Source organism: Plecotus auritus (genome assembly GCF_963455305.1).
Source record: "Plecotus auritus genome assembly, chromosome: 5".
NCBI lineage: Eukaryota > Metazoa > Chordata > Mammalia > Chiroptera > Vespertilionidae > Plecotus > Plecotus auritus.
In genome coordinates, this window is record NC_137776.1 from 157,609,820 (window position 1) to 157,636,286 (window position 26,467).

Genomic DNA, 26,467 nt, shown 5'->3' on the forward strand with positions numbered 1-26,467 from the left:
GAAGTTTAAGTTTAAAAAAATTGGGCTCTCAAAAGAAATTTCAATCGTTGTACTGTTGATATTTGGCCCTGTTGACTAATGAGTTTGCCGACCACTGGTCTAGGGTGAAGCTAAAGTAGAATCCTTTTACGGAAACTATGTATGTTACAGGTGTGGTAGTCTGGCAGTTTGCCGGCATGGCAAAAGTCACAAGGACAGTTTGAGGTCAAGTTTCATTTGGGGGCTCTCACTCTGGGGTGATGATGACCTAGGATACTTTCCTTGTGCAAGGTAAGATGGCAGAGAAGAGCTGATGGCCAGAATTCCTTTACATGGCCCAGGGGCTTAGAAAACTAGGAGAAACAGCTGTGAGACACTGGTTGTTCTTTGGTCCATGATAAACCTCCTTTCGGACATTCAAAGTCCTTTCTATAAAAGGGGGATTCCTGTTGGAGGCAGAGGCTAAAAGGAAAGGCAGAGGAGGAACAGAGATGATGTGTGCTTGTCGATCCAAAATAAGAAACGAAAATAAAACAATTTCATTTAGCTTTTGACTTTCGGGGGGCACATTTGCATAGAACTTTGTAGTTTTTAAAGAATTGTCATAACATAATGGAACGTAAGCCTTAGACCAGCCCTGGAGCATAGCTAGGCAGGGAGCACTTGTCAATGTTTTTAGAGAACACAAGCTGGAGAGAGAAGTGTTGTGTGCTAGTCCCGTGTACTACCTTGCGCGCTCATTGAAGTGTGCATAGGACTTGATGTACAAAAAGGACAGGCAGAGGAAAAGCATCTTCAGAGGCATGAGGGTGTGAGAAATCAGGGCCTGTTTGGGGAACAGTAGGTCATTCAGTTCTGCCGGAGTGGACAGTGTGAGGGAGATGAGATAGACAGATAGTCAGGGGCCAGATCACAAAAGGCTTTGACTCCCAAGACCCAGAGGGAGGCAGGGGGATGGAAAGGTTGATCCAACTCCAGAGACAAGCAAGCTAATCTGATTTGAAATTCTACTTCTGGGCTAAAATGCTTACCGTCTTTATGCCTCAGTTTCTTTTTTGTAAATGAGGATTGTAATCAGAATTAAATAAGATAACACATGTAAATTACTTAGCCCATTCCTGGCACACAGGAAACTGTATATTGTTAACGTAGTTGTGTTAGTAATATTATTGTAATTCTTGAGCTCAGACTTTATCCTAAAGATGAAGGGGAAACACTGGAGGATTTTGCAAATAAAAGTGACATGATTAGAAGGACATGTTGTATCACTTTGGCAGCCTATGGAGGATAGATTGATGAAGAGTGCTTCTAGAAGTAAAGATACTGGCTAGAAGGTTATTATAGTATTTCAGACAGAATCAACATTTGAACTATAGTCGTAGCCCTAAGAAAGGAGAGGAGGTGAGAGGTTAAGATAATCAGGAGCAAAGTCAGTAGAACTTGGTGGCTGGCTCAGTGTGGGCCATGAAACGGGGGGAAGAGTCAAGAATGATTCCCAAATTTTTTTTTTAATATATTTTATTGATTTTTTTACAGAGAGGAAGAGAGAGGGATAGAGAGTTAGAAACATCGATGAGAGAGAAACATCGATCAGCTGCCTCCTGCACACCCCTTTACTGGGGATGTGCCCGCAACCAAGGTACATGCCCTTGACCGGAACCAAACCTGGGACCCTTCAGTCCGCAGGCCGACGCTCTATCCACTGAGCCAAACCAGTTAGGGCCCCAAATTTTTGACTTGGGACGTTAGAGAAGGTAGTCTCCTTAAACAAAATGTTCCACCTTGGAGGAGAAGATTTGAAGAGTGGAGAGAGAAAAAAAAGACAGTGAATTCTGTTTTAGATACAATCGGCTCAAGTGCTTACTGCACATCCAGGTGGGGATATCTTACAGGCAGCTGGTTCTTAAAGCAGCTGAAACTGTGCGAGTAAACGACATCACCAGGCGAGTGTTTAGAGCAGTGAGTCTCAAGCTTTGCTGTATATTGGAATCTCTGGGGATGGGGGTGGGAGGGTGTCTTTAAAAACGACCAGTGTCCAGCCTGACTGGTGTGGCTCAGTGGTTGAGCATCAACCCATGAACCAAGCAAGAGGTCACCGGTTCAATTCCTGGTCAGGGCACATGCTCAGGCTGTGGGCTCAATACTCAGTAGGGGTGTGTAGGAGGCAGCTGACCAATAATTCTCTCTCCTCATTGATGTTTCTATCTCTCTCTCCCTCTCCCTCTCTGAAATTAATTTTAAAAATATTTTTAAAAAGAAGAAAGTAAACTGTAATTGAAAAAAAAAAAAAGATTGCTATGTTCAAATCCAGAAAGGCTGATGTATAAAAGAGGGGGCTGATTTATTCTGGATGGTGGTGGTGGGAGGGGGCCGGGGCAGTACTACTGTGGAGGACTGAAGTGGCGGAGAGGTGGGAATTCAGCTTTATGTAAAGAAACTTTCTAGCAATAGGTCCAACAGTGAATGACAGAACAATTAGAGGCCAGATGACTTCTTGGCAGTGGGATTGTAGAAAAGATTCAAATGTTTGGGGATTTTCTGGGCTCTTATTTTCTTCCATTAGCCTAACAATTCAGAGGCTAATACTAAAACCATTAGAAGGTCATTTTCTTGACTTTAAAATTTCCTGCTCAGACCTGGCTGAGTCAGGGAGCACTTCTAATGGCTCGGTTGATGTAGTTATTTATTTGGTCTTTGGGGATCCCTGGATGAAGGCATGTGCCTACCCACAGGCCAGATATATAATGCAAATTAATTCTCTTAATTAGAGTCATATATGTTTATAGAAATCAATTAGCTAAATTGTATTTGGCAGCAACTTCCTAACAATCCCCTTTAAGTAATCATTGCAGTTTGGTGACCTTCGAAAGCAACGGAAAGGCTTGACAGTCTTTTTTTAAAATATATTTTTATTTATTTAAGAGAGGAAGGGATTGGGAGAGGGAGATAGAAACATTATAAGGAGAGAGAATCATTGATTGGCTGCCTCCTGCATGCCCCACACTGGGGACTGAGCCTGAAACCCGGGCATGTGCCCTGACCGGGAATTGAACCGTGACCTCCTGATTCATAGGTTGATGCTCAACCACTGAGCCACACCAGCCAGGCAGGCTTGACAGTCTTTAGTCCTTAAGGATATGTCTGAGATCCCTGACACCTCTGCGGTCACTTGGAGACTGAAAGAACGTAGAGATCAGAGATTTTGTATCTTCTACTGCCATGGTTACTTCAGGATTTCCAGAAACTCCAGGGGATGTGGGTCTTTGAATTTCAAAACAAAACACAACAAATACCATCTGGCCTGGTCCTTAGATCTAGTAGGACGTCAAGTTCATGAGTGGGAGGAACTGCAGAAGTCATCCAGTCCCGGTATTCCATTGTAGTGTCCCTGTGTTCCTTTGTAGTGCAGTTAGTTATTCAACCCTGCTTGACTGCCTTCAGGGACCAGGATCTTGCTAATTCTTTTTTATTGTTGTTAATCCTCACCGGAGGATATTTTTCCATTGGTTTTTAGAGAGAATGGAAGGGAGGAGGAGATACAGAGAGAGAGAGAAACATCGATGTGAGAGAGGCATCGATTGGTTGCTTCTCACAGGGATAGAGCCTGCAACAGAGGTACATGCCCTTGACCAGAATTGAACCCAGGACCCTTCAGTCTGAGGGCTGATACTCTATCCACTGAGCCAAACTGGCTAGGGCAATCTTGCTAATTCTTGAGAAAACTCATTCCATCCTCGGATCCCTAGGAACATCAAGGAGATCTAGCCTTAGCCCAAGCTGAAGTCTCCCTCTCTGTGGCATTACCCCCCTTAATCCTGACTCTGCTTCCCAGAATTATGTGGAATATGTCTCTTCCACATGGTGGTCTGTTGGCTGTTTGTGAACCATGATCCCACAGGCCATTGACAGAGTCCAGAGACAAAACATAATTTTGAAAGGCATATGGGGGCCAGAGTGCAGAGGAGCCTGGCTAAAGAAACCAAGTTTTCCTCGTCTCAGGACCCCTTGCTTTTTATTAACACAAATTGTCCTAAGGCAAGGTAGAAATATACACATCAAAGGCCAGGGTTAGATGAGTCTACAGAGTCCATTGTGAGATTGGGGAATTGCCTTGGCTGTTCAGGTGTTTGGCCAACAGGAGGCAATAACATGTAGATTAAGATGCCCTGAGCTGTCTAGCAGCAAACAGTCAATTTAATGCAACCTTTTCAGGTTTGGGGAAATGCCTTAGCCATTCCCAGCAGGCGATAACATATGTGACTCAGCCCTTGTTGAGTCCCCAAGTTCCATCAACCTTTCGATGAAACTCTTGCAATTATGACATGCTGGAATTGGCTTCCAGCACATATCCTAGAATTGCCAGTTCATTTACTCCCATTAAGGGCCTGATGAGGCAATTGATATTTGAAAACAGTATCCTGTGGACTCAGTTGGATGTCATTTTCTATACTTTGTGATCAGTCTCTGTGTTGTCAGGACACTAGAATCTACATTCTTGACCCTCATACTAAGTCTCACAGAAATACGATGTGGTTTTGTGTCCTTGGGAAAGGGATATTAAATAATTGATATTATAAAAAACCTTTTACAATAACAAAAAGGTAAACATTCCAGTAGAAAAATAAGGGAAAACCAAAAGTAGGAAAGTAGCAAAAAAAAAATAAATGCAAATGGCCATAATGAATGAAACATGTTCAGATGTATTAATTATTAAATAATTTCAAAACAGTAATGAGCTCAAATTTGGAAAGATGTCCATGATATATTCACAGATATAAAAACTGCAAGGTGCAGACCACTGAATATAGCATGATTCTATTTTTGTGGACTAAATACTTTAATATACATACTCTGGGTCTTTATAGATTTAGGGCAAAGTTAAGTGTGAATACCCACCGAACAGTGGTAATCTCTGAGGGACTGTATTGGATACTTGAAATATGATGCTTATTTTTATATAATTTTTAAATATATATATTTAAACCAATAATTAGATGTTACGTTCCATCCAATTAGCAAATATGTTTAAATTATAATATCCAGAGTTTATGAGAATGTGGCTACATGGGATGACACTCCAACCAACTGAGCTACACCAGCCAGAGCCCTTTTTGTACCGTTTTTAACAGAATTGGTATCAACATTGTACCGGCTGCTTAAAAAGAACTTGGAAGCATTCCTTCTTCATGCTCTAGAATAGCTAAAATAGCATTTGGGGGGAAATAAACTAAGTTGGCTAAAAGCAACATTATCCTGGATTGGATCCTGGAACATAAAAGGATCATTAGGGGGGAAAATATGGTGAAACCTGAATAAAGTCTATATTTTAGTCAATATTATTGGACCAACGTTAATTTCTTAGTTTTGACAAAGGTACAATGATTACGTAAGATGTTAATATTAGGGAAAACTTAATGAAGGGTATATATGGGAACTCTCTGTATTATCTTTGAAACCTTCTATACATCTAAAATTATTCCAAAATAATAAGTTTATATTTAAAATAAAACAAAAAATTATCAGTGCCGGGAACCAATTCCAGCATGTAATAATTACAAGAGTTTCACCAAAGGCTGGTGAAGCTTAGGGGCTCGACAAGGGTTGAGCCACATATGTAGTTTACCTTTTGGAAACTAAACGGCACCTCCCCCAAACCTGAACATTATTGCTTGCTGCCAGACAGCTCAGGGCATTTTATTGCCTCCTGTTGGCCAAACACCTGAACAGCTGTAGGCTATTCCCCAAACTGACAATGCTTCTGTACCCTACCCTTTGAAACCTTACCCTTTGAAATGTATATCTCCACCTTGCCTTAGGACAAATTGTGTTAAATAAATAGCTCAGGGGTCCTTAGATAAGGAAGTAGTCTTCAGTTCCTTTAGCTGAAGATCCTCTGACCCCCAATGCCTTTCAAAATTATCTTTCCTCTTTGGACTCCTTGAATCTACGCATCAGCCCCTTTCTCCAGAATGCAGAACCCTTTGTAAGGCTGGGAAAAGAACCCCGGCATATCAGGAATAAGGTACATTTTATAGATTTAAAATTCACCTTTCAACCTGTTTGTGCCTGGGACTTTTTGGGAGGGGGGGTGGCGGGGGGGAGGGTTAGCTCTTTAACAACTTTCTCTTCTATGGTAATTGTTTATTTAGATTTTCTACTTCTTTTAGGGTCATTTTGTATTTTCCTGGAAAACCATCTGTGTCATCAAGGTTTTCAAATGTCTTTGTGTATTATTAAGTAACTCAAACTCTTAAAATTCCCTTCGTATTTTCTCTGTTTCCTGGTTATTTCCCATTGTCATATCTTATTTTGTGTTATTATTTATTGGGTTGTGAAATTAACTTGGTGATTTGAGACCAGTATTTTAAGTGAAATAGACTAGAATAGAAAAAAATATAAATACGTATTGTTTTATGAACTGGAATCTCAACAGATGTATTGTTTTTCTTGGTAATCTGACAATACCTATCTATCAAAGCACAAATGCATGTAACTTTTGGCCTAGCAAATCAATATTTGGGAACTTATCCAGATATATAATTGCATACATGCAGAAATGATACATTACAATATTATTTGAAATAGCAAAAGATTGGCAGTAACCCAAATGTCTATCAAGAGAGGGCTACTTTTAAATTACAGTACATTCATACAATTTAATACTCAGTAGTTGTCAGAAAGAATGAAGAAGCATTCTGTGTATTGATGTGGAGAGATACCACGATTATGCTATATTCTAAGGAGAAGAAAGCCTGGTGCAGAACAATGTGTACGGTGTACTACGTGTGTCATGTTAAAAGGAGGAAATATAAAACCTGTATTTGCTTGTATAGGCATAAAGAAAGTCTGGAATGACAAAGAGAGGAGGAGAGCAGTGATTACATATGGGTGTGGGAACTGGGTGGATGAAGGCAGGTAAGGGTAGCGGAGAGACCTCTCACTGTACTTTTTATTAAATTGTGGTAAGAACACACTTAACATGGGATCTACCCTCTTAAAAAAATTTTAAGTGCACAAGACAGTAACTGTGTATCCTTTTACAGTCTAGGGTTTGAATTATGCCAATGAATCACCTATTCAGAAATTAAATATAAAACACTGAGCAAAAGAAGCAGCACTCAGAAGAACAGGCCTGTGCTGCGTGCAGTTCCTGATGCTGGCAGAACTGAGCCGCGCTGTCGGGGTGCACACACAGCCGGGGGGCGGGGGCAGCGTCACGCAGTCAGGTATCTCTCTCCCAGTAGGTCACAGTCACAGTTGGAGAAGCCTTATCTATTTTATTCCCTCATCCTTATGTTTAACTGTTTAGTGGTAAAGCCAACTTGTTTACCATGAGACGGAGGCCTCCTCAGGGCCCAGGGCTGCTAACGTTGTTCACTCTGTGGCCCTTGAGTGCCTGGGTATGTTCATTTCAGCTAGAAGGAGGGCCCTCGTTATTTGATGAGCGTGTCTTTAAGTGGGCAAATACAGGAAGCATCATAGTGACTTGTCAGAAGCCTCTTCAAAGTGTGTTGGCTAGCTTCTTCAGAAAACTCTTCTTCCGTTTAGGTAAATGGAAGAGCTGGAGACGCGGAAAGCACACAGAATAGAACAAATGGTGGCGAGATGGCTGCGGCGCTCCCGGGACAGCTCCGCCCGGTAAGACTCCTGGGCTGGCAATGGTTTCCATCTGTAAAGCTCTGGTGTCCCTGTGGGAGGAGGTTTTGCCAGTCTTGGCAGCGCCTGGGGATCACTGTCTCCGGCTTGCTTTGTTCTTACGCCACATGGTGGGAGAGGTGTAAACAGGTCAACAATTTTGCTGGAGCGCCTTTCTGTCTGTCCCCCTTCCAACGCTTCCCTCTGTGTCCCTCAAACGTGCACCCCCAGACACAGACACACTCACACCAAACTCATTCACACCTTTACAGAGACAAACACACTGACACACCAACACACTCATACCCACACACACGCGCATATATGCACTCTGGAATACACACACTCATACACACACTTTTTTTTTTCATTTTTTTAAAGAATTAACTTTATTGGGGTGACATTGGCTAATAGGGTCATATAGGTTTCAACTGTACATTTCTATGATACATAATCTGTATATTGCATTGTTTGTCCATCACCCAAAGTCAATCATCTTTCGTCACCATATATTTGGCCCCCTTTACCCTGTACTTTCCCTCCCACCCGCTTCCCTCTGCTCTGGACAATCACATTACTGTTGTCTGTGTCTATGAGTTTCAGTTTTATATCCCACACATGAGTGAAATCAGATGGTTCTCTGCTTCTTATGACTGACTTATTTCACTTAGCCTAATATTCTCAAGGTTCATCCATATTGGCCGTATTCATCTTTTCTTGTGGCTGAGTAGTCTTCCATAGTATATATGAAACCATTTATGCTATGTCTCCATATCTTGGCCACCATGAATAATGCTGCAATAAGCATCCCAAATTTCATTTTAAGCAATCTTTTCTTTGATGTATACAGTACTCAAATCTTAAGGGTATAGCATCATGAATTGAACATTGGGAAACTCTAAGAGTGAATATAGCCACCGAATCACCTCTCAGATGAAGAAAGAGAACATTACCAGTTCTCCACAGCACTGCTCATGTGTCCTATGTTTGATACACACACTCTTTTAAATACACACTCACACATGCTCTCTCCCTCTCTGTCTCACACACACCCCTTGTCTTCATATTGGGTGTGAGGGTCAGACAATCTGCTGTTGGCACTCCTTCCCAGTCTTCGTTTCTGGCAGCTGTTCCTTCCTCGCAGTCCCTGTTTCATTCTAAACAAAACAAAATGAAATCAAATACAGATCTGATTTGACTGCTACAAGAGAACTTAAAATATGTTCTGTTTCAAAGTGTTCCTTTTCCATCTCCGATTTCCCATCTGGCCCTGCCACAGAGATGAAATATCACGTGTCAGGTGTTTCTGAGACACATTCTTCCGAAGGAACTGGAAACAGCTGTCGTACTGCTGAGCAATAAACCTTGCTCAGGGCTGCACTGCCCTGCGGCCAAGTGCTCTGGTCCTCACACACTGCGATGAGATAAGGCTGGTAGAGTTAGCCCATTTTACAGACGAAACAGCCAAGGCTCAAAGAGTGACTTGTATAGGACCATCACCAACCCCCCTTCCCCTGTTCAGAAACCTCTGATGGGTCTTCATTTCTTATAGGATGAGTTTAAACATTTTGGGTTTGATATTCAAGGTTCTCCATGATAAACCCACTATCCTTTACAGCTATTTCTCTTATTACTCTGCTTCATTCACAGCAAACTCCAGCTAAAATGACCTACTCATGATTCCCTTATTGTAACCACCCCACCTTCTCTTCCACCCCTTAGTTAGACCCGAGCTTCTGTGTCACATCCCTTCCTCCCATCTCCATGTGTCTAGAACCCACCTACAGTGCAAGGTCTGACTAAAGTGCTGTGTCTTCCATGAAACGGTCCCCGGCCCACAGTCAAAATTAATTTCTCCCTCAGGGCCCCATAGTATTTGATTTGTACAATTGCCATTGTGCTTCTCCTGGTGTGTTCAAGCATATCCCCTTTCTTTCTTCTAGATCATAAGCTGTATGAGGGCAGGGAAAGTATCAGCCCCATCTCATCGCCCAGAGGATTGAGTTCCAGGCGATGGCAAGTGGTTAAGTAGTGCTTGATGGACAAATGGGAAAACTGCTAGGTCCATTGTTTCCGAAAGTGGGTTTTGCAAAACCTAGAGTTGTGCTGCTCCTTAAGAAAGGTCAGATCTGTTTGGGAAGAGATATAGCCTATATCCCACTCCAACCAGCCCCCACTTGGTGATTCATTTTAGCACATTCAAGGCTCTGAGAACTCCTGCAGGAAAGAGGTTTGTATAACTGTTACTTGATGTTGCCTAAATATATGACGTTGGAACCCTCTAATATCCAGCTTCTCTCACAGAATATAAGTAAAAGGTAACATTGACCTCTAGAAAGTTACATGTTTAGTGTCTATATAGAATTGTACAACAATCACCAGAATCTAGTTTTAGAATTTTTATGTTAGAACTCTGACTTTCAATAACCCAAAAAGAAACTCTGTACCCACTAACAGTCATTCCCAACTTGCCATTCCCTCAGCCCTCAGGTAACTGCTCATCTACTTTCTATTTCTATAGAATCTCCTGTTCTGGATATTTCACATTAAATGGAATCATATAATATGTGGTCTTTTGTGACTAGCTTCTTTGACTTAGCATGTGTTCAAGGTTCATCCATATAATAGCATGTATCAGTATTTCATTCCTTTTTATTGCCAAATAACATTTCATTATGGAATATTTACTTTGTTCATTCATCAGTTAATGTACACTTGGGTTGTTTACACTTTGGGGCCATTATGAATAATGCTGCTATGAACATTTATCAATAACTTTTTGTTTAAACATGTTTTCATTTCTCGGGGGTAAATATAAATATTTAAGAGTAGAACAGTTAGGTCATAGGGGAACTCAATGTTTAACCTTTTGAGGAATTGCCATACTGCTTTCCAAAGCAGCTATGCCATTTTACATTCACACCAGCAGAATATCATGGTTTCAATGTCTCCACATCTTTGCCAACACTTGTTATCATCTGTCTTTTTTATTGTAGCAATCCTGGTGGGTGTAAAGTGGTATCCCATTGTGGTTTTGACCTGCATTTTCCCGATGGCTAATGATGCTGAGCATCTTTCCATGTGTCTGTGGAGTTTTGTTTGCCAAGTGCTTGAGAAAGAGAAGAAAAAAGAGGGACAGGTTCATAGCACTGTCCATGGAAGACATAATTTCTGTGTTTCTAGGATAAACCACAAGTAGCCTTATTTAAATTGCTTCTCATCTCTAATCCTGCACCTTCAGTACAGTCTGGGTTCTTAGTGTCCTCGGATTACTTGATGAGCAAGAACTGAAAAGATGCCCTGGCTCAGTTGGTTGGGACATTGTCCCCATACACCAAAAGGTGGTGGGTTCAATTCCCAGTCAGGGCACAATACCTAGTTTTTGGGTTCTATGCCTGGTCGAAGCACGTACTGGAGGCAACCAATCCATCTTTCTCTCTCTCTCAAATTAGTGAACATGTCCTTGGGTAAGGATAAAAAAAAAATTTTTTTTTAAGGAACTGAAAAGCTAAGTTTGGGGTGAATAATTGCAATTTTTGCAATTTCCCTGGAGTAGAGTAAATGGTAAACCAATTAGAAATAGGATTTCACATTTTAATACAAAAATTGACTCTGAGTTTCCTGATAGCCAGGGCAAGAAATTTAAAAAGTACTTCATTGAAACGTTTTTTAAAGTCCAGAAAAAGGAAACATGTTCATCTGCAGCCCTATAAGTTTGCATGTATCTTGTAGCAATCCTGTTATTTTTTTCAGACTTTAAAAATCTCCCATTCATTTCTGTTGGTTGTACTTTACTTGTAATTGCCATTTTTCCCCATAAATTTAAACCTTGTGTCAGAGTGTAATTGAATCATCTGGGAACAAATTAGTTAAAAATAACTGTGTTCATTTCCAAAACTCACTAAACAAATTGATAACTTTTATCAACCTGGGTAATGTTAGAACTTTATAATGCATCCAAAAATGGTGCTTTTCTGGGGAAGATTGTCAACTTCCAAAGTTGCTTTGATTGCTTAAATTTAAAATTAATTTTCAGTGGGTGGCTATTTACAATCATTAATCAAATTCAGATACTGGTACTTAATTTGAATGAGAGACTATTTGGGGGGTTAGCTATTTCTAAAAGAGCACTGATACAGTAAATATTATTTTTATATTGGAATGTGAAGTTATGTAATGAGAGAGTAGTCATCTTCATATCTGATACAAAATTATTCAGATACAAAATTATTCAGATATGATGAAGATGATTACTCTCTTATTACATAATTTCACATTCCAATGTAAAAATAACAGTTACTGTATCAGTGTTGTTTTAGAAATAGCTAATCCCCCAAATGGTCTCTGACATGTTTTAAATTTCTCTATAAACAATGTGATGCAGACTACTTAGTAAAAGCTGCAGCATAGTGACATTGAATCATAAACTAATTTGCAAGCATTTTGCTTTGAATTTCATTGTCATCTTCTTAACAGCCTTCTATAACTGTAGAAGTGATAAAATGAGAAAGAATTATAGTATCCTTATCTCCTTAATTATACCAATTTTTCCTCTCCTGCAAAAATTTTGTTTTTTTATGTAGTTAAATGGTATTTTCTTGGCAATTTCTTTGATTGATTCTAAGCTTAGAAAATCCTCATCCAACAATTAATTAAATTAGGTTAATTGATTTTCAATTTAATAGTTAAAATATTTTATATTTAATTATTTTATATGGAGTTTATTTTAGTATAGGCTATGATGAAGATCTAATTTGATTTATTCTAAAGTAGCAAGTAGTTTGACTTACCATTAACTGTGAGTGATCTTTCCTTTCTTTGCTGATCTATGACCCCTCTTTTATCATCTAGGAAATTCCTGTGTCTGTGAGTGGTAGACTGGATCTCTTTCTAGGCTAGTTATTCTATTCCATTGATCTAATTGCCTGGTATCACACACCCATTATTAAACTAATTTACATTTATTATCTATTAAAAGAGACTTTTATTACTCTTTGTTTTTAGTTTTTTGCTTTTACCTGCCTATTTTTCCATGTGAACTTTAGAGTAAGTTTATTCTATTATTAAAAACAATTCAGCATAAGATTTACTGAATTTTCTTATGCTTAATCTGGAAATGTTACTTTTATAGAGTGAGATTTAAAGAAACCAGGAGCTTAATGCAACTTGATGTCTTCTTCTTGGTGCTTGGTTCTATCCTATGATTCTTTCATCTTATCTTGAATCCTACTACTAATGCCTGTGCACATGTGCACACACATGCACCATGGCAACTTAGTGTGTCTGCCCTTGCCATTGGTTTCCAAATTGACCTGCTCATTACCACCATCGACTGTTTGCTAATTATAGGGATGGCCTTATTAGACTTTCTATTATCCTAATAATGGTTCCAATTTTTATTGCATTTTGACCCTTGGGCAAAAGTGGAAAGATTCAAGGAGAATAGGCTGAGAGGCTCCTGCACTGCATGTGCAGAGTTCCCATTGTCTCCCGAATCGCCTTTTAAAAGTAATAATGGAGGGAGAAACCAAGATGGCGGCATAGGTAAACACCTAAACTGCTGCCTCGCACAATAACTTCAAAACTACAACTAAAAGACAAAACAGCCGAAACCGGTTTGGCTCAGTGGATAGAGCGTCGGCCTGCGGACTGAAGGGTCCCAGGTTCGGTTCCGGTCAAGGGCATGTACCTTGGTTGCGGGCACATCCCCAGTAAGGGGTGTGCAGGAGGCAGCTGATCGATGTTTCTCTCTCATCGATGTTTCTAGCTCTCTATCCCTCTCCCTTCCTCTCTGTAGAAAATCAGTAAAATATATTTAAAAAAAAAAAAAAAAAAAAAGACAAAACAGACATCATCCAGAACCACAGGAAGGCTGGCTGAGTGGAAATTCTACAACTAGAAGGAAAGAGAAAAGCACACTGAGACTCAGAGAAACTGCGGAAGGCAGAGGTACGGAGGTGCGCGTGGAGAGGACTGGCAACTGAGTGCGTGGCTGACTTTCTCAATTGGGAGGGAGACAAAAGCTCCCGACTGCTCTGAACTCCAGTTCCGGGAGAGACTCTGGGGACCCAGACTCATATGGGGAGAAACTGGACTGTCTGGCAGCGGGCAAAACTCGAGGGCAGCTTTCAGAGGTGCTTGCAGCAATTACCGAGGGACACTGAGACCCAGGGGCCTCTTAGGGCAGAGCTAACGGGAAGCCATCGCTGTTTGCTCCGCCCTGAGACTCAGCCCCATCCAAGCTGAGCGCAGAGGCTTTTGCATATGAATGGCCTGATCCTTCAAATTTTAAACTTACCTAACAAACTGCAGCTGAGTCAGTGAGACCCAGAACATCCAAAAGAAGGCCCCAGGCCCCACAGAAGCTTGCATTGCTTCACAGCTGGGCCTCATCTGGGCACCTCCAAACCCCAAACAAAGAAGAGGAATCTGCAGATCTCTCTGTAGCTCCTGCTGGGTGGCCTCAGGCAGAGGCTATATTAGCACCTCCTTGGAGATCCAAGAGCCAGTGTACCCAGGGGTCAGAGTGGGACCATCCAGATTACAACTCCTCAGATCCATAGGGACACACTCAGGGGGCAGACTCAGTGAGCACCAAAGCCCCACTGAAGCAAGTCTTATCTCATAAGGGTGTCTCTAACACAGAAGTTCTCCCATCGTAGACACAGCTGATCCTCACAGCCAATTAGTCTGGAGGTCAATTCCCCCCGGTGATACCAACAACAATCAAGGCTTAACTACAACAAGACTGTGCACACAGCTCACAAAGGGGTGCACCAAGAGTGTCCACCTCAGGTAACTGGGGAGGCTGAGCCACTGGGCCCTATAAGACACCTAGCACACAAAGCCACTCCATCAACTCAGGGAAGCAGCCAAAATGCGGAGACTAAAAAACAGGTCACAAATGAAAGAAATGGAGGAAAGCAAACAACTGGATATGTTATAAGGTGTTTCAAGAATTTTCTAGAAAAAGCCGATAAATTTAGCGAGACCCTCGAGGATATGAAAAAGGACCAACTGGAAATTAAGCATACACTGACTGAAATAAAAAATAATATACAGAGATCCAACAGCAGACTAGAGGATTGCAAGAATCAAGTCAAAGATTTGAAATACAAAGAAGCAAAAAACACCCAACCGGAAAAGCAAAAAGAAAAAAGAATCCAAAAATATGAAGATAGTGTAAGGAGCCTCTGGGACAACTTCAAGCACACCAACATCCGAATTATGGGGTGCCAGAAGAAGAGATAGAGCAAGATACTGAAAACCTACTTGAAGAAATAATGACTGAAAACTTCCCCCACCTGGTGAAAGAAATAGACTTACAAGTCCAGGAAGCACACAGAATCCCAAACAAAAGGAATCCAAAGAGGACCACACCAAAACACATCGTAATTAAAATGCCAAGAGCAAAAGACAAAGAGAGAATATTAAAAGCAGCAAGAGAAAAACAGTTACCTACAAGGGAGCACCCATATGACTGTCAGCTGATTTCTCAACAGAAACTATGCAGGCCAGACAGGAGGGGCAAGAAATATTCAAAGTGATGAATAGCAAGAACCTACAACCAAGATTACTCTACCCAGCAAAGCTATCATTCAGAATTGAAGGTCAGATAAAGAGCTCACAGATAAGAAAAAGCTAAAGGAGTTCATCACTGCCAAACCAGTATTATATGAAATGCTGAAAGGTATTCTTTAAGAAGAGGAAGAAGAAAAAGGTAAAGATAAAAATTATGAACAACAAATACATATCTATGAACAAGTGAATCTGAAAATCAAGCAAATAAAAAATCTGATGAACAGAATAAACTGGTGAATATAATAGAATCAGGGGCATAGAAAGGGAGTGGACTGACAATTCTCGGGGGGAAAGGGGTGTTGGGGTGCGGGAAGAGACTGGACAAAAATCATACACCTATGTATGAGGACAGTGGGGGGAGGGCAGTAAGGGCAGAGGGAGGGGTGGGAACCAGGTGAAGGGAAGCTATGGGGGGGAAAAGAGGAACAACTAATAATCTGAACAATAAAGATTTATTAATAAATAAATAAATAAATAAATAAATAAAGTAATAATGGAATAATTTCTCCTCTCAACTGTAGGCCTTTGCCCTATAGCACTGTACTCACAATACATATGTTCAATGATCCCCTAGGAACTGTCACAGCCACAAGCATAGAACTACATTTCTTTCTGGTATAGGGTGCTGCTACCTCTATTTATTCTTTCCTTGAGTAAACTTTAGATTAAAAATCCAGCTTATACCAGACTTTAGTTTTTAAATCACTTAAGCTGAACATAATACAGTGTTTAAACATAGATTCAAAATAGTTTCTCCACATCCTGCTGGAACTCAAAGATGAATTCTTTATTGTTACAACATAAAGGTAAAATATAAAAAGCAGATAAAAAGCTAGAGAATATTTGAAGCATAATCTGGTATTTTTCCTTTTTTGTGTTATTGATCAGCTCAATATGAACTGATAGCCCATAAAATATGGAATTGGTCTACATGAGACTACTTTCATGATAAATTTAACGTTTTTTTCTGGTTCTACCTTAGGCTAGATTCAATTATAGGACAGGAATTCCATTAGTGTAACCACAGGTCTTATTTCTGTTCCAATGTAATATCAGAGGAATGATTTTGGATTTATGATTTGAAACTATTAGATAGCATCAAAATGGATCCTATTTAACCATGTGATAAATTGGGTTTGTTTTTTCTTTTGTCCTCCAAACATTTATCCAGCCTTACTCTATGCCTAGAATTGAATTCAGCACATAGGACAAGAAAGACAGTTTTTTCTATACGAACTATAGTCAAACAAGAGACTTCACACTGGTCATTGCAAATAGTTGTACATTTCAAAAAGGGAAGCACAGTTTCCATGGGTGTGTTCAGCAGGGGGAGGCAGCAGACATAGGTTTTTGGATTACCAGTCCTTAGTTTGACATTTATAAAATGCATCAGAAGAAAATTTTGCTACAGAGACCATTTTCTTCAGCTCCCCGTCAGATATTGAACATTTTGTTTATTTTTTATTTTTTTTGTGAGGCGAGGCCATGGTTTGGTCATGTTCTTAAGCAATCCCTTTCCAAACAAAAGCTGAAACGTGGCCTTCAGGGAAAATGTCAAATCCAGACTTTGGGCCAAAGCTACTGGCACTGTCTAGGGATTAGTCAACACAGTGGGGGTTCATTTGTCTACTATTGTTGAGGAGCGCACCCTTCCAAATGGACAAGTCAGATAAGCCTATCCATTGGGAAAGCATCAAAATGGATTCTATTTATAGCCATGTGATAAGGTTTGTTTTTTCTTCTGTTCTCCAAGCATTTATCAAGCCTTACTCTATGCCTAACATTGAATTCAGTACATGGGACGAGAAAGACATAGTTTTTGCCATACGAACTGTAGTCGAACAAGAGACTTCACACTGGTCATTACAAATATGTTGTACAGTTTCCATGGGCGTGTTCAGCGGGGGGGGGGGGGGTGCGGGGGGGGGGGGTGGCGGCGGATATTTCTGCCAAATCCAGAGGACAGAGTAGGAGTTGGGCAGGTCAAGTGCATGGTCAGGTGTGTTGGGGGAATCTGTAGAGAGTATGTATGTTGGGGTGGGGTGGATTCTAGGCAGAGGGAAGAGCTTGTCAAGGGCCAATGTACTTGAGGAACTCCAGGGAGACTAGTTTGGAATCTAGCATAACTTCGTCCTATTACTTGTGTCGCCCTCTGTTGCATCAGCTCATGAAGATTGGCTACCCCCTAATACACATCCAACTAATCTGTTTTTAATGAATTTGTGGGATGCTTTTTGTGGTTGTGTTTTTATCGTGCAGCTTCACCAAACTTATTTTTTTAGCATTCTCTGTTGGTCATTTTCTAGGTGTATATCATCATCTGTTTAAAAACAAAAAAAGTAGCCCTAACCGGTTTGGCTCAGTGGATAGAGCGTTGGCCTGCGGACTGGGGGGTCCCGGGTTCGATTCCAGTCAAGGTCATGTACCTTGGTTGCGGGCACATCCCCAGTAGGGGGTGTGCAGGAGGCAGCTGATCGATGTCTCTCTCTCATTGATGTTTCTAACTCTCTATCCCTCTCCCTTCCTCTCTGTAAAAAATCAATAAAATATATTAAAGAAATAAAAACAAAAAAATGGTACTTTTCCATTCCCTCTGCTTATTGTGCCTCATATTGTTTTTCCTTCTGTGAAAACTATTACAAGCATTCCTCCCGCTACATTAAATAGGGGTCGTGTCTGAGGCATCCTTCCAGTTCCTTTTTTTTTTTTTTTTTTAAATATATTTTATTGATTTTTTTACAGAGAGGAAGGGAGAAGGATAGAGAGTTAGAAACATCGATGAGAGAGAAACATCGACCAGCTGCCTCCTGCACACCCCCTACTGGGGATGTGCCCGCAACCAAGGTACATGCCCTTGACCGGAATCGAACCTGGGACCCTTGAGTCCGCAGGCCGACGCTCTATCCACTGAGCCAAACCAGTTAGGGCTCCAGTTCCTTTTTTTAAAGGAATATAGGTGTTGATTTTTGTCTTTCAGTGTACCATGTTATTTATTATTTTAGAAGGACCCTTTCATAGCTTTAAGGCATTATTTTTTTTAAAATCAGGAATAGCTATGGGTTTTATTCTGTACAAATTTTCACAGCTTTCTATTTCTTCCCTCTCATTAGGTCTATCTGCTAACGCTTCTCAGTACTACCCATGTGCTTGCCTAGAAGAAATCTTCTCTTTGCTTCTAAGCGGTGTGAGTCAGGTCACCCTCTATTCAGACAGCCTACACCTGCTGTCTTAGGAGCTCCTGGTTGGAGAATGTGCAGGAGGCTTTGCACTTGGACTGGTCCCATGCCATTTTGGCTCCATGAGACTGTTTTTCCTATTTCCTGGTCCTTGTTGAAATAGGAGATCATGATAAATGACAGAGAGGGGATTCTCAGATAAGTGCGGTCCTATTGCATTAGTCAGAGTTCCTGACAGAGTTTGGGAAATGGATAAGAATGAATGATAGACCTTAACTGTAGAGGCCCGAGGAGCTGTTCCTTCTCCACATTTCTGTAGTTTATAGTGACAATAAACACCTCATCCCCTCACAATTTGACCTTCCCCAGAAAGAACCACTGACTCTTAGAGGGAGAAAAATCATTTGCTACAATCCGATAAACGATCGTTTGTAACTCACTTTGTGGTTTTGAGAGATAGAAAATACAACTTTCAACTGACCTGATTTTAGGTATATAGAGAACATATACGTTTTTTAAAATTAATATAGAGAAAGTCTTCATTGTCGGGGGTTTCATATTGGAAATCCTGTCCTTCTCAATGTTCCTGGGCCACAGAGGCTGAGGAGAGAACAGCTGCTCCGTAATCCAGTTACAAAGTTGAAAGGGAAGCAAAATCCATCAAAAAGCAAAACAGGTAAAAGAATCACCAAAGACACAGTATGAAGTAGGCATCATCAGACATCCAAACAAAACAGCTCCTCAATCCTGCTTGCAGTCCATGTTTTTCCTCTCTGTGCCTCAGCTCAAGTGGTGCCTTGTGCTTGGAATGCCTGTCCATTCACCCACCCACCCACCCACCCACCCACTCAGCAGCAGTTACTATGCCAGGATCTGGGCCGTGAGGGTAGACCCTCCACATCTTTCAAATGTCACCTCTTCCAGGTAGCAAATGCTTCCCTGATTCCTTATCCCCTGCCCCACAAAGTTAAAGCTGCTCTCCCCTCTGAGTGCCCATAGCAGTTCAAGACATGATGCTCCTTGGTGTTTTATCTCCCGGTGTTTGTGTCTTATCTCTGTCCAAGAAGCGTTGTCCACTCAGCTCTGCATCTTCCTCCAGGATGCTAGGGCTGACCTGGTTTGTAGCCACCACGTAGGATCCCCTGTCTCTCTCTTTTTATGTTCTCCTTCTCTTCCAGGGCTAAAGTTGCTGCAGCTGATGAGTCCCCTGGGATCCCAACCCAGACCCTCATCCCTGTGAAACACACAGTAAAAATAGACAAAGATGCCCTCCTGCAGGACTATGGATTTCATATTTCCGAGAGCCTTCCCCTCACAGTGGTGGCTGTCACACCAGGTAGGCGCTGGCTGGGAAATTGGAAAGGAGTTTGGCTTCCTGGGGGGCAAAAAACCCTGGTTCTCTTCCCATCTCTCTATTCTGTAACACAATGCAGAAAATGCTACCCTAGGAAGTTAGAAAGGGCACATCTAATTCTGGCCTAATTCTGACCTAATTCTCTCTTGGGCTTTTGCACCTTCCTCTGGTGCTGGGAAGGAGGGGAGAAGCATCAAGTGCACTTGCTGATCTGAACCCCAGGCTCCTGCTGGCCTCAAGCAGGGCTCTGCCCGCCCTCTGCTCCCTGGCCAGTCTCAGGGGCAGGGACAATATTTGGATCCACCAGTGCTCCTCTTTGAACCCGCCAAGCTGGGGACAGTTTCTGGTCAGACAGTAATAGAAATTATTGATTTCTTTTCCTTTGAGTCTTCGTAAAATATAGGCTGTATCACAGTGAAGAGGAGCAGGCTGGAAATGTTTAATGTTTGCTTTCGCACTCCAGCTATGTACTGATGTTAGATCTGGCGTTAGTTAAAATCTATTAATTTCAGTTCACACATACACAGTTCTTTAGAAATGAATGCAGTAGGCTTATTGGCCAGCTCCCTTGATCAGAGTCCTGCTAGTCGTCTTTCCCAGGACAGTCTCCTGTCATCCCTTGAAGATGATGGATGGTAGGTACATTATCCATGATTTGTAAACAGGAAAACTGAGATCCACATGGGCCTGAGGCTGTCCGGGGGATCAGGAGAGGGGAGTGGGGATCCAGTGCGCTGGGAGCTGGATCAGGCTGCCATTCAGGTGTGGGTGCTGCAGGGCCAGCACCAGTTACTCCTTTTCTGTCTAACAGGAGGCTGTGCTCATGGCAAGCTTTTCCCTGGCGATCAGATCCTCCAAGTGAACAACGAGCCAGCTGAAGACCTCTCCTATGAACGAGCCGTGGATATTCTGAGGTACAAAATGTCTTCCGTCATCCAAAGTCGCACAGATTATCATAGAGCAGAGGTGGATGAGAGGGATGATGTCCCCGTGATGTTAGTAGGATCCTGCATCCTTTAGAGCAGCAACAACAGCTTCATTTTAGAATTCCATTTTGGTTACGATCTACTCTCTTTCATCTGCCGACAGAAGCAATTGGGAGGCACAGAATGCTATCTGTCAAACCCTCACTATGGCCAAGACACTGTGCTGGATACTGTGGGGAATGTAAAGATGAATAATACATAGGCCCTACCCTTTAAGGATTTGTAAGGTTGTAATACATGCCAAAGATTGGACTAAGTTGATCCTCAGTCTCTTTGTTCTTCTTTAACCCTTTGGATAACACTTCTTAAATGTTATTGCAGATACAGCCTGATTGGTGTATATGTACTTCCATTGATATGGCACCTACCACCTTCTACCTGGTGTCATTGAAATTTGTGTAAATGCCTCACTTTCTGCCTAGACACGGTCTCCTTGAGACCAGGCACACAGTGGGTGCTCAGCTGAACGAGTGGCGATGGTTGGCACTACGTTTTCTGACATAGCAACCTAAAATACCTGCGTTACTGCTATGTTTTCTCTTAGAAAAAGTTTTGAACATAAACCTAGCTAGTGGTCATAGCAACTGGATGAATTCTCCATCATACAGACTAAATTAAGTCAACGTGACTTAATTCAGTGGCTGTAGGCATAGACTAGATGGGAGAGGCAGGTATCTGAAGATCCCCTCAAGGGGCACTCTGGGACAGCGTGAATTCCTTTGCAGATCACTGCTTTCCTCAAAGTCCTCAATTTTCCTGAGCCAAAGAGGCTGAGGAGAGAGCAGCTGCTCTGTAATTCTGCCAGTCTTTTTTACTTAACACACACACACACACACACACACACACACACACACACTCACATCACCCAGAATGACAGAAGTTTTTTTGTGTTTTTTTTTTCAGGGAAGCTGAAGATTCTCTTTCAATAACAGTTGTTCGCTGCACGTCGGTAAATCTCTTTCTATGTCCTGTGTGTTAGTTTCACCCTTCTCAGCTCCAAGACCCCATCCCCCCTGTGAGGTATCCCTCAGAGGACAAACAGGAAAGACTGATCGCCCATGCACCCGTGTTGTGGAGGAAACAGGTGTGGGTCCAGGCTTCAAGAACTCGAGGTGCAGCTGAGGAGACAGACCTGTGATTGTACAGAGTGGGACGATGAAAAGGGCACCAAGCTAGGGGTCTCAAGACAGACTTGAGTGGAATGACTTTGGACAAGTCATTTCATTTTAGTTGTAGCTTTGGTAAAACAGTGGTGATGACTGTAACGGCCGTGCCAATGGGTTGTTCTGAGGGCCAGACAAGGTGTTGGATGTGAAAGTATTTTATCAGCTCTGAGGTCCGTCACAAGTCAAGGAGTGATGTAGATGATGCCCAGGGAGGAAACAACCATCCTGAACTACCACATCAAGGGGCCCTTCATATGTGATACGGGGGAGCGTATATAACAAATTATAAGAGAACACCACCAAGGAGGAAACGTTGAAATAAAATTCTCATTCTGAGAGACTTTGGCCACATAAAGAAAAAAAATAAATGGGGGCATAGAGAATTTTAATAGTGCACTTAATGATCTAATATAATTGACCACATACCAGGCTACCAAGAACACTCAACCAATTCCCTAAATAAGGAACTCTATAGATCTCTTTTTCCAGAATACAATAAAATAGAAATTAATAATCATCAAAAACAATTCAAACTATCAACCCATTTGGAAATAAAAATGCTATGTCCTACGTAAGATGGAGTCAAATAGAAAAGCAAAACTACCATTATATAGGGTGTCCCGAAAAATGTATACATACACACTTTGAATAATTGTAAAGGCAGTGTTTATTAAAATACATTTCACTTTCAAAACTGAGCGATCAGCTGTTAAAGTGTGTATGCATTTTTTGGGACATCTTGTAGACTAGTTAGAAAATAATTAAAAATTAGATTTCTACTTCTTAAAATTTATGTGCAGCTGAAACTATACTCAGAGTAAAATTAGTAAATAGCCTTAAATAATTTTATTTAATAAGGATGTAGGTCAAGTAAATATTCAGTGAAAGAAGTTGAGCCCAGACGGTATGGCTCAGTGATTGAGCGTCAACCCATGAAACAGGAGGTCACTGGTTTGATTCCCGGTCAGGGTACATGCCCAGGTTGCAGGCTTAATCCCCCGTGTGGGACGTGCAGGAGGCAGCTAATCGATGATTCTCTCTCATTGATGTTTCTATCTCTCTCTCCCTCTCTTTTCCTCTCTGAAATCAATAAAAATATATTTAGGAAAAAAAGTAGTTGAAAGAAAAGACAAATAAAACAAATATAAAGCAGAATAAAGAAAATAATAAAAATAAAAATTTAAATGATGCATTGGAAAACAGAACAATGGTAAAGTTGATAAATAAATCCAAGGGCTAGTCCTTTAATGGAGACTGTAAGAAAATAAGAAAACTTAAGGGAAAAGAAACATGTGGGTCCTGTCTGAAGGAAACTAGAATATTACTGAAGGATGGTTTAAAAAATCTTTTCTATAAAAGGAGATACATACCATGTTCCTTGATGGGAAGACTATTATTAATACATTTGCTTTTCTCATGCACTGTGTAATGAAAGCTAATGACTATAAATGGCTGTGCAGGTGTTAAGAAGTTTTTTTTATTTAGCTGGCTATCATCTCAATGGAGAGCATCTTAATCTTAATTAGGTGGTTATTTTTCTTCTCTATTTCCAAGAAATGAAAGCAAAAAATAACTTGTTAAGTAAAGAGAGAAGGAAACGGCATATAGCTACATCCTTTAAAAAATGAAAAATACAGGGAGAGGAAAACATGTTCCACTACCACTCCTGAGACTCCTACAAGGGTCCCAAGAAAAGGGGAGTGTGATTGCTGTGCTCTGCAGGTCCTGCAGGGAACCCTGAAATTAGCCTTGCTGACACCCCTCGGTGCCTCCCAGAAATGCTCTGAACATTGTCTAGCCCCCTCCTCTCAGCAGAACTTTTACGATCATAAGACAAATGATCATATGTCTTGCTTCAGCAAGGAACGCTCATCTTTGGCAGAGTAGATTGTTAGGGCCCTCAAATAACTTGAAATTGATTAGGAATGATAAGATCCAAAGTTGATATGCCAGTTACTGCTTCTCTAATGCATAGAATTTTATGGGGAAAAATGTTTTGGTTTAATTGTGTAGATCTGCATTTATATGAGTTATTTATATATTGTTATAATATTAACACTAATATTTAATGTCTGATTTAATTTTTACCAAAAGAAAATTCTACAAGGCAGAAAAATTTGTAAGCCCCCCCCTTTTACAAATGAGAACTTCACACACCCATGGTCTCACGTGAAGAAATCGGTGGAGCTAGGTTATTCTCCAGGTAGTTAGACTCCAGAACCCACACTCGTTAGCAGTTTGCGCTTCTACCTCCTAAAACCATGCTGTTGTCATAAAATGACATTGGCAAATCCAGGGCAGGGTGGCGGGCGGAATTGCATAAAGATAAAGAAATATTTTCCAACTTGTCCCTTCAGTTCCCTTTTAAGCATTAACTCTTAGTTCTGCAAAAACATGCACTCAGAGTTTTTATCAGCTTAGGCCTGCTTCTCTCTGATGGATTAATTTAGAACCCAGGGAGAACTTAGAATAATGGTCTCTTTTTAATAGCAGACGGCTCAAGTGGGTGGCTTGAGATGCCAAGGTAACAGGTAGCCGAGTTGACACTGAGGTATAAAGTGTGGGAGCTGTGAGTTGGGCTTTCATGACAGAGAGCATATTTTTTCAAAGCAGCTAGTTTCATGGTTGGATGATCCCACATGGAAGAGAAGCAAGCCCTTCTTCCCTGTGTCTCCCACCAACTAGTCCTAGCTCAGAACAAGTCAACCTTGTATGACATAGCTTTTCAAAGATTTGGAAGTGTGGCCCTCTCTTCCTCATCAATTCTTCATTATATGGTATGCTTCTCTGAGTTCTCACTTCTCTGATAACTTTCTGGACAGATTCCAGTTTTGTGGTGACCCTCCCAAATGATGGCACCCAGAATATAGGAATAGCACCATTTATGGTCAACCTTTATGAGTACCACAGGGAACAGAGGGTGAAGTTCCAGCATGTACCAAGAATACTAGTGAAGCTCAAGATTGGGTTAACATTTTAGCAGGCCCGATCATGTTTTTGGCTTGGGTGAAACTTGTGGTTGACCAAAAACTGAGCTGCTTTTCAAATGAATAGCTTCTCAGCCAGTCCCCTGCCCCCATCATATACTGTGCAATTTATTTTTTTGATCCTCAGTACCACACTTCGCATTGCTTTGGCCTAGTGTTCTGGCATGCTGATATTTTACAGTCAGGGAGTTGTGGCTTATTTGTACAGTCATCAGCTATAGTCATTCTCCCTTCCTGTCAAGGAACCTCTTCCCAAGTCTCCTCCCCTTCTTCCATTATCCAGCCAGTGGGTTTTCTTTATCCTGATCCAGCTCTGGGTCTGACTCTTGCAGGATTGCTTTCCCGAGGGTGAGAAAGAATAGCAGTTGCCTCCACAGACTCCTTTTCTTTCTGCATCTCTCCTTGTTCTGCCCCTGATTTCTCATTCCCTTGAGTCTTTAGGGTGGTGGTGGTTGTACCTGTTGCTTTGATCCCTCACTTTTCTTTGTTCTCTTCAGCTCTTGACAGCCCTGCCTCCCTCTACCCTCTTATATTTGTTCTTGATGATTGCCTGGCCTCTGACCCATAGATGCCCCTGGCCCTCAAGATTCTGTTATACCCTTTTTATTTTTATTTTTTTAAATATATTTTATTGATTTTTTACAGAGAGGAAGGGAGAGGGATAGAGATTTAGAAACATCGATGAGAGAGAGACATTGATCAGCTGCCTCCACACCTCCTACTGGGGATGTGCCCACAATCAAGGTACATGCCCTTGACCGGACTCGAACCTGGGACCTTTCAGTCCGCAGGCTGACGCTCTATCCACTGAGCCAAACCGGTTAGGGCCATTATACCCTTTTTAGATTCCTAGTTCCTTTACCTTTCCTCCCAATTTTTTGCTATCTGAGATCTGATGACACCTTGCAGCTCCATGTCATTCACAGGCTTGGTAAGTCCCATTTCTCTGACTTCATCTAAGGCGTTGCTAAATATTGACAAAGATTGAGCCAAAGGGAGCCTGAGTTGCTTAGTTAGAAATCAGAATAATTTTGAGTATAAGTCAGCTAGTTTTGAATCCACCTAATGGCTCTGCATCTGGCCTTCTCCACAGGGGGATTATAGGAGAACTTACCAAATATTTTGCAAGAATGAAGGAATACTACTATGTCCACAGGACCCTGGCCTACTAATCTGGAATCCTATCATCAAAAGAAACATGACCTTGGTTAGCTCTGACTTGTTTTTGGTAACTCCATGTTCGTTTTTAATGATCAATGTCTGAAAGCTCTCTGACCATCTCTTGCCTTGGATTTTGCCGAGAATTAACAAGCTTACTAATATGTGTTTTCTTGAATCTTCCATATTCATTTCCTGGGAAACTTGATACTTAACCATTTTTAGTTTCTTAATATTTCTTCCATTCTCTGTTCTGTGGGTGATGCCGACTGATGCATTTAATAGGTCCATCACCCCCTTATAGTCACTGGGATAGGAGTCTTGAATACATTCAAAGCAGTGTAGTAGTCTCATCACTAATTCTGGGTTGTAATTTTCTCTTTCCTTTATTCCTTCTATCTCTTCTGGTTGGAAAATCATTCTGTTTGAAAAACAGCCCTAACGG

The 26,467-nt window shown here is 41.3% G+C and overlaps 1 protein-coding gene across 1 annotated transcript in view; it reads left to right on the plus strand.

Moving 5' to 3' along the window:
* FRMPD1 (FERM and PDZ domain containing 1) overlaps positions 1-26,467 on the plus strand; it is a 68,814-nt gene that overhangs the window by 21,028 nt on the left and 21,319 nt on the right. Inside the window, exons 2-5 of the mRNA XM_080668221.1 lie at positions 7,528-7,617; positions 19,550-19,707; positions 20,537-20,639; positions 21,615-21,660. Coding sequence (XP_080524347.1) covers positions 7,532-7,617; positions 19,550-19,707; positions 20,537-20,639; positions 21,615-21,660 — 393 coding nt within the window. The 5' untranslated portion in view covers positions 7,528-7,531. The remainder of the gene's footprint in view (positions 1-7,527; positions 7,618-19,549; positions 19,708-20,536; positions 20,640-21,614; positions 21,661-26,467) is intronic.